This window comes from Scleropages formosus, chromosome 4, assembly GCF_900964775.1.
Source record: "Scleropages formosus chromosome 4, fSclFor1.1, whole genome shotgun sequence".
Classification (NCBI taxonomy): Eukaryota; Metazoa; Chordata; class Actinopteri; order Osteoglossiformes; family Osteoglossidae; genus Scleropages; species Scleropages formosus.
In genome coordinates this window covers 9090853-9105178 of record NC_041809.1, presented here as the reverse complement: position 1 = coordinate 9105178, position 14326 = coordinate 9090853, and the positions used below count along the sequence as shown (strand labels likewise).

The 14326-nt window shown below is 37.6% G+C and overlaps 1 protein-coding gene across 1 annotated transcript in view; it reads left to right on the top strand.

Annotated features, from left to right (window-relative positions):
* The window catches only part of lmbrd1 (LMBR1 domain containing 1), a 69027-nt gene extending 59857 nt beyond the window's left edge, over nucleotides 1–9170 (top strand). Inside the window, exons 15-16 of the mRNA XM_018749625.2 lie at nucleotides 7617–7708; nucleotides 8071–9170. Of these exons, the coding sequence (XP_018605141.2) occupies nucleotides 7617–7708; nucleotides 8071–8181 (203 nt within the window). The 3' untranslated portion in view covers nucleotides 8182–9170. The remainder of the gene's footprint in view (nucleotides 1–7616; nucleotides 7709–8070) is intronic.
* Nucleotides 9171–14326: the final 5156 nt, after the last annotated feature.

Genomic DNA, 14326 nt, shown 5'->3' with positions numbered 1-14326 from the left:
CGCACTGTCTTGGCTGTTGCCACAAAGGTATTACTGTGTATCTGCTACTTGTGAATACATGTACAGCGTAATGGAGTAAAGGCCTGTCATTGTTTTACTTGTTCTTCAGTTGAAATCCATCATGGTTCACTGATTATCTCAAACAGTTATCCTACCTGTAGCTGTCAAAGGACAGTTGTCAAAGCACTATGAACTCAAGAGCCAAGAGATGTGCATTTACAGCCTTATATGAAGAACTTGGTGTTCTCCTAAGTTTATTTCAAAACCTTTTGAGCTGGGCATTGAGACACTTCTCATCTCAGTGAGCCAACATCACTGTCCCTGCTCCCTTATGTATTTCTGAGTTTACCTCAAAAAAGTAACTGGTAACACTAATGCCATAATGCCATTTAGTGTTTATTTACCACTGTGGTTCAGTTTTCTGAAGACGCACTACATTTTCCCTTAACTCCTAAACCTTCTTGTCTTAACTCCAGCTTTGTTATTTTAGCAGTACTTTGACTACTTTCAAAATGTTGTTTGCTGTGCATTTGACAGATTTCATGCTTTAGTACTAGACGTAATCGTGTGTTCAGTTAGGGAAAAAGGTACTGGAGGAATTTTCCTTTTGTAAGATATTCTGCTTTGTGTGCATTGCCCATTGAGCATTCTTTTATGAAGCTTGGCATAAGTTCTATAACAAGATATAAAAGTAATCAGTTTGAATTCTGTTATAAATGTAAAAATCTGCCGGTCAGCCAGAAAGATGCTTGCTCTTAAAATATTTCTACCAAATAAAGCTTGATGTGGCTGTTACTTTTCAATTCCAACAGAGAAGGCTTGTCTTATTGTTATTGCTCTTAGCTATCTTACATGCCCGTTGAAGATGATTTGATTGTATATTTGTGAAAAATGTATTTATACCTTTGCAAGGGCATAGCATTTGCAGTGTTACGAAGTGTCCACAGAAAAATCTTGTGTTCACCTTATAAAATATGTTGTGCCTTTCAAATGATCTGCTCAGTTGTTCCATATGTTATAATGAGATTAGCTATCACAGATGCTGATACTTGCTTTGCCAATATTTGTAACTTTCTTTTTTTTAAAAAAAACATTTACCAAGGAAATTAATCACTGGAAGGTGGCTGAAATAAGGCACCTATTTCAGAGTGTTTGTAAACTACTTGGCTGTTGTCCTCAGTTAAACATGGCCTGTTTTGCATCTCAGCATCGGAGGAAAAAGCACGTTTACTCTCACTCTGAGCATGTCGCATTTGGCCTGCTGAGTAACAACGTGAGGCTGGAGGACGTGAAAACTAGGCTTTGCTCTGACATTCTCTCAGGCCTGCCTCGGATCTTAAGTACAGCACTGCTGGGTCTCTTAAGAGAGATTTGTTTTGAACTCTTGTGCTTTCCTGTCAATAAAGGCAAGGCTTGGGTTCAGGATACGAGAGTGCCATTCTCCAGAGACCCGGAGTTCAGATTTTTCCATAAGAGCAGAAGGCAGAAAAATAATGAAAGAGCTATCGGCCAAGCTCAGAGAGCTTTTCGAAGGGGCGGAATAGAAAGACACCCTCAAAGGAAAGAGTAGGTGCATTTGGGCAATGCTGAAGAAGGTGGTGAAGAACATATGAGGATTAAAAAAAAGCACAGAGATGACTTTTTTTTTTTGTTTTGTTTCATCCTGCATTACTTTTGCTTGTAATTGGGGATTGAGGTGGGCGAAAAGCTCCATAAATAATCAACCGTGACAGAGGAGGCACCTCACGTTCCACACAGATTAATGGTGAGCAAAAGTAGACTGGCTCTTTTCTCCGTGAGAGATCGCTGTGGCTTGAAGGTGACGTGGGTCAGCCGTGTTTGCCGTAATTTGTTTGGGCAGACCACTGTTGAGAACCATCTGTGACTCCCGTTTCGAGACCTGTAATTCAGGTGGGCAGCTGGAAAGACACAGATGGTGGAGGTGGTGGAGCAAAAAGAGAGGGGGTATTAGCAGTTTAGCACCATCGCTGCTTGTTCCCGGAGAGCCCGGTAGCTAATGGACTGCCCATTACCCTTACTGAAGTCCCCTGTGTGTACATTTATTGTGTTCTCATATATTTTAATTTGTTTGGTCAAAAATTAAAAATTGAGCAAGGTCACTGATCTTATAGATTTTTTTGTGTAATTTTAGGTCTTCGTTTTACCAGTGTGACATTTTACTTTATTAAAAAAAGGCCTTGGATAAATGGGGATATTGTCTTTCGTGGTTTGTGATTTAAAGTTTTGGAAATGTCAAATTTAAAAAAAAAAAAATTGTAGTACTTTTTATTACATTTACACATTTATTCATTTAGCGGACACTTTTGTCCAAAGCAACTTACAGTGTTAAGCTACCTGCAATTATTTACCCATTTATATGGCTATATTTTTTTTTTTTTTTTTTTTTTTTAATCCTTCAGTCAGGGTGAATACTTTTCTGAAACATTGTGCTACAGGGAATGGGACCTCTGTGACCTCTGAGTCCAAAGGCAGCTGCTCTTACCACTAAGCTACATGTCGTCTCACACATACTGTTGTATGGATTTACGTATGTAATGTTCTCTTTGTTCCATTTCAGTTTACCTTCTGTTTGGTTCTAAGCTTTAATGTAATACAGTACCTACTCTTGATGTATCTCAAAAATAATTCAGAAATGGTAATTTAAGAGGATGGAACACTTTCTGAATGGCTTTATTTTGACATATAGTTAGAGGAACTGGCTCCAGGGCACATGGCTCGGGGTAATGCTGCACACCCATTATGTGGGACACTTGTCCCTTATCGTGTAGCGCAAGAGGAACAGTGTGAGAAGGCCCACACAGCGGGCTCAGCCTCCATTCTCCAGATGGCTTCATCACGTAGCCAGGAATCACACGTCTTACCGATTTTGGGCCCCTTTGCACGTCAGATGATCCACTTCGGTGGAAGGAAACATATGCTTTGGTGTTTTTTTTTTTTTTTTTTGAGAAACAAAACCTGTTGAATGTTTTGTTTATTTGATATATGCAGTACTAGCTGTAATGCACAAATGAAACGGGCACTTTCATATAGTACCTGTTAGTATTTCCAGGGAATGTGTACCTTTGTCAATTAATACAGTGTGTGATTTCTGTGATCAACTGACTCCTACAAAAATGACATTTACTGCACTATGGAGTATGCATGGGTATCCAGTCAGTTCTACCTTGGAATAATTGTAACAGTCTCGGGATCACTGTTAAGTGCCCTAAAATGGCTCTAGGTAAATGGCAAAACGGATTTAAACAAACAGGTTTGTTGGGTTAGGATTACTGTGAACAAAGATGTTGGACAAATTAAGCTACTTAATGCTTGCTGAAATCAGTCATGTATGTTGTGTATGAATTTTCGGCCTTGTATGGGACTTGGTTGAAAACTTCTGTTTGACACCTAAGTAGGGGTGTGTGTATATGATATGCAATTTCAGTAACTGTACATCAGGGATTCCCGCTCCTTTTCTGGTGCTCTGTTGGATATGTAGCTTTTCATTCTGCCTAAGCGTGTAATTGCTCTATTGAGCTAATTAATCCCCTAATCAAATGAATTTACCCCTCTCTCTCAGTAGATTACCAGTGGTATGAAGACAGCTGGAATATACACAAGGTTTAAAAGATCCCTACACTTAATTTGGCTTTGCATGTTTAAGTATGGTAAACGGCAGGTTTAAGAGTCATATCAGGACCCAGTTTGTTTTGTAAGATAGGTTCTCGTGTGTGTTTAAGAAATGGTGTACAAGCCACTCTGGCTTCTTACTCATTCCGTTTCATCCATTACCGCTTCCCTGCAGCTAGTATTTACAGAGTTGCAGATTTTTCAATTTCAAGGTTAAAACGACAGACTTCCTTTTTTTGCCCTGTAAGCCCTTACCCACTCTGTCATTTCATTATGCATTCGGCTTCCCCCTAGATATGGGAATTCCACTATTTACATTTTACATAATAATATATTTTCATATTAGTGGCCCCTAGATATGCCACGCCATTGACTCTGCACCGTTTACATCTTCTGGTGATTTTGCCTCTGACCGCTTCGTTTCTTTCATTTTTCTCATGGAATTACATGGTTAGTGACAGTTGTTCACCATTTATTATTGTAACATATGTTCTTTGCAAACATTATTTATGTTCTTGTTAAGTACAGAGGTTTTTATGGCTTCCTTTTTCCAAATACTTCTAAAGAGTACCAGTAGGACTGTTGGTCAGTACAGTGTGTGCTGTAATTTTCAGGTCGTAACACTGCACTATCGCCATTTAGCTCAGTCATTCCTTTAGTCAATGGTAAGAATGTTGTGTATTGGATCAGGAGCAGAGTCCAGTCAATTTGTCTCACTCATGAACTGAAAATTGTTCTCACTTCTTGGTTTTTCAAGAAATACTTCCATGAGTTTTACATCATGGATTAGGATGGTACTAAGTTTTTTTTTTTTTTTTTTCTCCTCTTTCTCTCCCTTCATGTGGTTGAAATCCAAATACAGTATTTGTGGTCTCAAGTACAGAGGGTTTCTCTTACCAATGTGGCAAGTTTCCCAGCTCCAGAGCTCCCGCACACGCTAATAACCCTCTGTAGGTGCTTAAGTGGAGACGACAGCATCATTAGCGTAAGCCCATGGTGCACTGCTTGTCTAATTAGAATGACTGCATGCGAGCGATTGTTTTCTTTTTCTGTTTTTGTGAATACACGCTTGTATGTTTGTGATCCTTTGTCGACCCAAAAATGTGAGACACGTAAGCTTTAGCCGATTGCTGCAGCTAAAGAGCATTTTGGTTTTTCCTTTTTATTATATGACCTTATTTTGCTCTTATACACAATTATATTGATCAGTGTGTTTAGCTCAGATTATGTCAGTTTGGAACTGTTTTCCATGTACGAAATACGGAAGAACTCATAAAACTAAAACATGTTCTCTTTTAGTGTAGTGCTTATTCAAATCACAGTTTATTTTCAAATACCGACAATTGAAATACCCTATTTTAAGGAATTAAAAATAGAAATAAAAATATATTTACATAAATTATATACTATTTTTTCTATACATTATAACTGTCGTCCCTTCATGCCAGCACTGTTGAGTAATCATTTGAATTCTTGCAGAGCTCTCCCACACAATGTACAGTGTCTTCATGGCTATTTTCAGCATACAAATGAATGTTCTTACATGAATCCGTGAAATCAATCCTTCTAAATTATTTAATAAATAATTATGAACCATGATTCATTTGCAGGAACATGGGATTTAACTGTGTTGTCCAAGAGGGATGAAACGTGTTGACTTGAAACGAGTTTTGGAACATTGCTAATATTTGCAGGTGATGTAATAAAATCCTGCTGAAAACAGCTTTCCACCCGCTGCTCGTGTTCTCATACCTCGGCTTAACATGAATAGCATTGGCCTTGGGGAAGCAAATACCCCTTTTTGGCTATGTTTCAGCAAATTCAAATGATCCGCTATTGATCAAAGTTTTGAGATTAATTTCATTGCAGAAAGAATAAATGTTTACTACTTCAAACTCCGAAGTTTAAATAAGTAACAAAGTTTTCGTCAACATTCTCTGTATAAAAGTAAAAAGTATTACACAGGAACAAAATATGCAATATTTCTTCTATTTTCTGCATTGCACTTTTAAACTAACAAAATTATTGGGGTTATGCAGTGTGCTTTTGATGGCACTTGTCATTCAATTCCACTCATCTAAGTCAAGTCCTTTTCCCGTGTATGTTGTCTGGGCTTCCACATTATTAGTGCACCGGAATATCACTTAGCTTGGTTAATGGTCTTTATGGGGTTATGGTCATCAGTATGAATTTTGTATAACTATTTAGAATTGAAGCTCTTTCTGTTCATCATTCCAAGTCACATGAAATATATACACACAGACAGACACACACACAGTTAATCTGAGCACTGTGCCTTTTTTGTGTCTAGTACTGGACACGTACACCTGCAGAAGTACCATATTCTTTGAAAGTTTGAATAAAGTGTTTTTTTTTCTTTTTTTTTTTCTTTCCCGTTTTGTTGTTTTGTGTCTTCAAAACAAGTTCTGTGCATGTTGCTTATAACTAATATGAATATGGCTTCTAATACACTGTAGTGGTGTAATTTTCAAAAATGTATATGAAATGGTACTTCATCAGTGGTTATTAGCAAAAACCAAATTGCATTCTTGGCGTATCCCACTTACATTTACATTTATTCATTTAGCTGACGCTTTTTTCCAAAGCAACTTGCAATGTTAAGGTTACAATTATTTACCCATTTATATAGCTGGGTAATTTTACTGGAGCAGTTCAGGGTAAGTACCTTGCTCAAGGGTACTTAGCTGGAGGTGAGGCTCAAACCTGTGACCTTTTGGGTCTAAAGGCAGTCATTCTCACGTTATCGTTTCTGTTGACTGTGGTGTACTGTAACAGCTCCACCTTTGCCTGGATTCCATAGATCATTGTTCTTTCCTCTGAATTTTCCTCTATACATACTTGTTACAGGCTGTGAGAACAGTCCCCCCCACCTTCTTAGACCAGATCTTGAGTGGAGATGGGTTGAATATTTAATGGCGTGCTGGTCTTTCGAACACACCAGCAGCCCTGTCAGGGAAATGAATAAGAATCAGAGGGAGGGAATCTCAATTCAGAATTGAAAGTACCCTTGGTTCCAAAGAACAATCACAGAGGCACTGGACCCAAAAGGAAATAAATGTTCCAGTCATCCAGGGGAAAAAGAGGAACAGCAGTACAAGAAAATCCCAAAAGGAGAGGGATTACAACAGCAATGTTTAGAAGAGAAAAGAATAAAATAAAATGTAGAAAGTTCGCATCCAAGAGGAATGTCACAGGTCTCTGGCCAGCGTGTTTCTTTCATAGCTGCTTGGCGACTGTAGGGAAACAAATTTTGCAAAACAAACCTTTAACAAATGATTTAAGAAAGACATATGGTGTGTGTGTGTGTGTGTGTGTGTGTGTGTGTATATATATATATATATATATATTATATAATTTCTTTAATCAGTGCCATGTTATATTCAGTTTTTTTTCCCCTTTGGGTTACTAAAATAGTTTGGTAGTGACTTAAGAAATTGATTCCTTATTTTGCTATAAATTGGTGTGTGTGTGTGCAAATGTCTTATGATGCCTGTAAAACAATTCTACTAATGCTATTGAATAGTTTGATCTCTTTTATGCAAAATATGTGTATTTAGCTACCGCACGTCCCCATCCAAGCCTGTATGCTACATCTATACCTTGGGAATTTATAATCTGGGACATTAAAGTCTGTGGAATGGTCTTTCTCTACAAATGTCCTTTAGGCCGTAATATTTCAATTTCTTAGTTATTACACTTGCTTTAAATACTTTTCAAGAGTTTTCAGTTACTTTTGTGTTATTCTGTGTCATTGCATTACCACTGCTTGCCACTAGTGGCCAGCATAAGGCTTTTTGTAAGTTGTATTTTATCCTAAAATATTTGTAAATAGGTTTGTTTGATTTCGTATCTTTTTTGTGCTTTGGGGTAATATTTTCCAACACAGCTCTCACCTTGCTGTTTGATAAAGTGTGTGTTTCAATTTGTCAGAAATATACTGAGTGTAATTATCAAATCTTTTCCAGATCAGTGTACGATGACAAGGTCCTACCTGTTCCTTCACAAGTTTTGGTTTTTCAGCACAACCTACTACTTTGGAAACTGGGCTTTCATTGGAGTAAGTTTACATACCAATATATTTGTCAGTAAGCCTTTTGGAAGTCAATTTAGTTGCAGTCTTTAGATTTATTGTACTGATATTCTTAAAGTACTGTACACATTATCCTGTAAATAGAGCTCATTTTCCTTTCTTGGCTGTTGCGTATTCAGTAATTTAAGTTCCATATTACCTTGCTTAACTTCAGACTGCCGAATGCTATTTTCTGAGTAATAGCAATGTGAAAATTACTTATTGAAATGATTGATTAGCCTTGGTCAAACAAATGGAAAGTCTGAAAATAAAATGCATAACATCAATGCTTGTCAGATCATGTTGTTTGACGTTGTTGCTTTGTAATATTCCTCAATCCTCTGTCTTAGGTTTTCTTCATCGGTTTCGTTGTGTCCTGCTGCAAAGGAAAGAAGTCAGTGATCGAAGGCGAGGTTGAAGCTGATGACTCGGATATGAGCGATGATGAATATTTGCACTAATGGTACAAAACATTTGCAGCCAAAAGATTTTTTTTGTATTCCAAAGGTTTGGGTAGACTAATGATGTTTAGTTTGGTGGGAGTGTCAGGACATGGGGTGGATTTCAGTTCCATTGAACTGATATTCCATTTCTGTGTTTGAATGCCATTGTTTTCATGTATGCAAATGAATATCCAGATGGACAGAAAAACAGGAAATGGAGTGAATGAAGTGTGGTGGTTTTTTTTTTTTTTTTTTGGTTTCTGCCCTCCTCCCCCTACCCATTTTAAAAAAAATCGTGCTGTTAGGTTACCTGTAAGTAGATCCCTGGTTCTTTCTTAACTGACTCATATGACAACCTGTCTTTCGCACTGAGGTACTATGATTTGTAAAGCAGTGATCAGGATTATTGCTCCTTTTCCTGCTGGGCTCATTGTTCTGTGTTTCTTTGGACTGTAACCCAGTCATATGTGGTCAGCAGAGAGATGTTACTTGATGACATTTGGTACTGAAGGGCCATCACCACAAAAGCCCTACAAAATTTCAGGAGCAGGGTTGTATCATTTATTTCTTTTTTGTTTAAATGCTTTTAAGGTAATATATTTTTTTTCATTCAAATTAATGTGTTTTCTTTATTTGTATTTAAGTACTATTCTGACTTGCAAGGAATGGGTTTGAAAAACTTACTCTTCTAATCAAAAACTGTCCCACTGTTATGCAATGTGCTGTGCTACTTATATTACTGACCAGAGAAGTGTTGAAACTGTAAAAATGAATCGTGTGGTTTAGTGTTTTCATTTTGAATTAACATGGAATTTAAAACTATAATCTTGACATTGGCTGGAATTAAGTTTTGCTTTTGCTGATGGTGGTGTTTACTTCCATCTAACACGTCTCATAAATGACAGATTATAAATGATGTTTGAGGATTTGCTAGTTTCTTACTTTCATAATAGCTGAAGGTTATCTGCTAAATACTACCATTTTAACAAATGTTATTTTCCAATAAAGACTGCAGTGTCTCAATCTTTGTGTCATTATTTTTCTTATGTTAAACTGTACTTTTTCCCTTTACAGGTAATCTTATTAATACACAAATGTTTGAAGATAATATTTCACGTTTCTTCAGTCGATTTTTTTTTTTTTAACTATTTGTTATACTATCACTATATTAAACTATGACCAAAACCTAAAAGACAAACATAAAAATGGTGTAAATATGTTAGCTTTCAAGAAAATATTTGTAGAAATTTTCTTTTCCCAGATTTGATAGAAAAGTTGTTCTGATTATGTAAAGCAGTCATTGTATGGTAGTCAGTATGGAACTGGTTTTTTTTTTTTTTTTTAAAAGTAAATTTAAAATAAAGTGAACAGTTAAAGGGACAATTTAAGCAGCCTGACGACAACTGTGAGCAAATTGAATGTTTGATGCTTTTTAAACTTAAATTTTACAGGATGAAATACCATTCCATTACATTGCTTTGTATCTTATGCTAATACCCAGGATTTTGGTAGTAATTTCTTGCACTGGAGGCGGGAATTGGTAGCGCTTCAAAACAATGAATAACGTAAAATAAGCCTGCCGTTTTTCTAAGTAATTAAGTGCTTTGCATTTCTCAAATCATTACTGTGCATGCACCTTGTTGTTTCATTTGTCCATCAGTGTGAACTTCTGGTGATTCATTGAAATGGTTCAGTTTTTGCAAGTAGGTGTTGGCTCCTACAGTCACCCTGAGCTGAGAGCCACTAACAAGCATTGTCATTCAAGCATTTGGTCTTTTTATACAAATCAGCTTCTCTCAGCCTCTCTGTGTCTTAGCACTCTTAAGGATGTATTTCTCCTTCATGTAGGAAGCAATAACTCCCTCAATGACATAGCGGCTCCAAACCGAGGGCGTTACAGTTGGACCACTAACTTGTTTTCTTTCCCCCCCCCTCATTGCATCATCATTCTGCTTGCCATGTTAGGTTCCTCCTGCAGCATTCACAAATCCTCATCACTATGTGTTTCTTCCTGTTGCCAGAATATTTTTCTGTGGGCCACACACTTTTCTCACAGCTCGTGATTTCTCCCAGCTCCTGGCTGTGTCATTGACTTTGGGTTTGAATCCCATTTTCCCCATTTTTGTGTGGCTTTTCTTCAGGTGTATTGGCTTCCTCCCGTCATCCAAAGACATGTTTTACATTTGTTTAGCTAACTCTTTTCTCCAAATCAACATAAAGTTTTAAGCTATCTACAATTAATCAGCTGATAGTGTAGTGGTTGGAGCTGTTGCCTTTGGACTCCAAGGTTGCAAATTCCAGTCTCTCCTCCACCTGTACTACTCTAGAGTAAGGTGCTTATCCTACATTGCTCCAGTAAAATTGCCCAGGTGGAGACACACACACACATTTTCTGAACCGCTTGTTCCATATGGGGTCGCGGGGAACCGGAGCCTACCCGGCAACCCAGGGCGTAAGGCCGGAGGGGGAGGGGACACACCGAGGACGGGACGCCAGTCCATCACAAGGCACCCCAAGCAGGACTCGAACCCCAGACCCACTGGAGAGCAGGACCTGGTTCAACCCACTATGCCACCACACCCCTGCTGCAGACAAAACATTAAGCAAAATCACAATGGATAAAATATTAGCTAAGCAACCTAAGATCCATCAATGGTAAATATGCATAAGGTCTCAGTGGAGCTGCTGTGTACGTACCAGGTATATAAATGGGAAAATAGTTGTTGGTAGCTTAACCTTGTGAGTTGCTTTGGACAAAAGTGTCAGCTAAATGAGTAAATGTCTACAGTGAATCCTTCCTCATACCCTATGATTCAAGATAGTCCCTAAACCATCACAATCCTCCACTGGACAAAATGAATGAAATGAGGGATGTTATTGACAGATCATAAATGTTTCAATCAATGAGCTAAATCCCTAATCCTAGGGTTATAGTGACTGAATATTTGTTGATGTGATGGCTAAGCTGCTACAATATATAGAATATTATAGGGTCACCTACTGGATCAGTGGTGCACTGTTCATTAGCAGTTGTGCAAGAAACAACATTCTGCATTCTCCAAATTTCCAAAGTACTGAAAAGGTCATTAGAACTGCACGTGGGCATAACTAACCTCTTACTTTTTATTTACACCTAAAATATGCAAATTTGTGACCTTTGGATGCCATGACCACATTTCTAACTTGTAAATAAGCATACAAAATTTTTTCCTGTGTGTATTTCTAGCACATTAATGAAAACATCTACCATCTTGCCTGGTGGCTACAGTTTTGTACTTGGAGCACATTTTACATTAGCACCAAGCTCTGAAGGGCTTTCTCTAATGGGAATTTTGTTCCAAAACGTTGCATGACAACGGACCATGTCAAGTTTTAGGAGTGACGAAGCATGGGGCAGTAGTGATTGAACTTCAGTAGTTTTTATCTGGAAGTTCCCATGTTCTCAAAACTTTCAGTCAGTCAAAAACTGAATCACTGCCGCAACTAAAACATTCTCAAGGATATTGTTTCATTTGAAAAACCTAAGAAATAAAAATTCAGTTTGGAAGCATAGCCAGTCCTGTCGACATCTGAAATCAGGTCTAACAGGTAAGCCAGAATGGGGTCCAGTACAGTCAGCACCTATTGCTTATTACTAAAGTATTATCGTACAGAATGTCTTTCAAGGTGTTTATAATCTACATTCCTCTGAAAACGAAACAGATTTACAGAAGTAAACAAAAGTGGGCAAAATTAATTCATTTTGCAAACTGCCCAAGCTCACTGCTCTGCTCTGCCACTGAATGAATGGAATTAATACTTCTGGAATGAACTTTCAACATACATTCAACCATCGTTTAAAGCACTGACGAGGACAGAGAGCAATGATTTAAAACTCCCTTGAAGTGTTTATTACACAGAGACAGGCAGACTGAGATCATGCAGCGCGGTCCGTGCATGTGCTCGTTTTCAGCTCCAGCCCTAATTGTGAATTATGAGCCTTCGTTTCGAGTCTTTGTTGCTAATGAAAGTGCTCACTTAAAGAGTTTCACAACAGCTTCTGAGCTGTAATGAGCTGCAATGTAAGAAGTAAAAAAAAAAACACAGGTAAACAACAAAGTAACTTCATTAGCCATGCGGACCCACCATAGTCTCGTGAAGGTCTCCTCCCTTTGGATAATAGATTTACATTGATTATTCTTTGACCATGCACTTGTAATTTATGGCTTCAAGTATTTTAATTTTTGTTCTTGATGGGTTCCAGAGGGTGCAAGTGAAATAATGCTTTGTTGTAATAAGGTTTGTTCTCCATAAATGATAGATTTCAGGGTAGAGCACATCTAATTATTTGTATATGTGACATTGCTAAAGAAAAATCTTTGTACTTTGATGACCATTAATAAATGGTAACGTTTATATTCAGTTTTCTCTAAAATTGAATTTAAAAAGATAACAGTTTGTTCAAATGGAATTGAAAATTTATAAATGTCACAAGTTTCGGTTGAATGGTGACTGAATTTACAGTCAGAGCATCCCAGGCCTGGGATTGGGCAATTGAAAAGTTTGCATTACCCAATTAGCAGTGTGAGGAGTATTACATTTATTCATCATTCTCCAAAGAAACTTACAATTTTAAGGTAGTTACAGTTATTTTATCTCTTTATAGAGCTAGGTAATCTTGCTAGAGATATTTAGGCTAAGTACCTTACTTAAGGGTACTACAGCCAGAAACAGGGCTTGAACCTCTACCTCTTGGAGCCAATGGCAGTGACTCCAACCACTACACTACCAGCCATCCCTCTACAGTATGTCCACACACATATTAAGTGGATATGGCAGTTTATGATTTAGGTCTTAAGAATAAGGCTGTTTATATGTTTGTGGTGGCGCAGTCTGTCCTTCAGGTGTTTGCGTTTTTATAGGGAAAGTCTTCAACTAAGACCGAAGCCAAAGAAGTTTTTGGGGTTCTTAAGTCAACTGGAAGCCATGGAATAACAAAACAATGCAAATGCCTGAGATGGCATATTGTTAATAGTGTCATAGAGTATAACTTGGGAAGCCACTGGAGTGTGGCTTGACCTTTATTGAGTTTATGGGGTGGAAAAATGTGAGATGCAACTTGACAGAACACTGCTGTAAAAGAATTTTTAGCCAAGACCCGGCTGGCGGCTGTGGTTCCAGAGAATTCTGTGGTGCCAAAATTGCATGAGGGTGAATGCTATTTCCCATAAGCTGCATTGCCTTGGCTTTATGTGACTGTATTTTGCTGTAAAAGTATGATTTAATGGTTTTCCTAATCTTAAATGTGTCAAAATACAGGTCCTAGAAATGCTACAAAACCTTATTTCATCGTCTTATGTGCTTGTCATTGTCCGAATCACCAAGAAGTACCACAAGATGTTGAGATATCCTCTTTTGTTTTTTTTTATCTTTGAGTATAAAATTCAACACTTCAGCTTAACTAAACCTGTTTTTTAGATTTATTTGGCTGTCCAGTGCTTTGTTGAAGTGTATGAACATTCCTCAGGGTAATGTTTTTTTTAATAAAAATTTTCTAGTCTAAATCCCTGCTTAATCTCAGATCTCTTACAAATGCTTTGCAATATTTTATTTGAAAAAAAAAGACAGTTTTAAAGTTGGGATCCTACTTATTACTTGAAGTCAGCACCTCTACAAGTGAAGGCAGTCTTGTGCACTTTTAATCAAACAGGCCATCATGCTATGACCTATGAAGAAATTACGAGATTTCTTTGCCTAAGAGGTTGCAAGTACAAAGACATCCTCTCTTTTACAAAATCATCATGCTTTCCATTGAAATATCAATCAGCAAATTAAAAATAATTCACAGTCAGAATCAACTGCTCAAGGGGTTTAACTACTTCAAATAGGGCAAAAAATCATAGCCAAGGTTCAAGTGTCCCTGTAGGCCTAAGTCTGGAATTTTAATTTCTTGCATTACAGATCAGGGCTCAAAAAGGTTTAAAGCTGATGTCATCCCAGGTAAAACCAATAGTCAAATGCAGATCACAGCAAAAAAAGTTGAAACGCCATATAATGGTAAATTTTGAGCTCATGTGATCAACAGAGGTTTTCACTTTGTTAAAAAAATTGTTTCCCAGAGAAACTGTCTTCCATACCCAGCACTCATATATGATTGCTGAAGGGCTTCATGAGCTGGATTTCA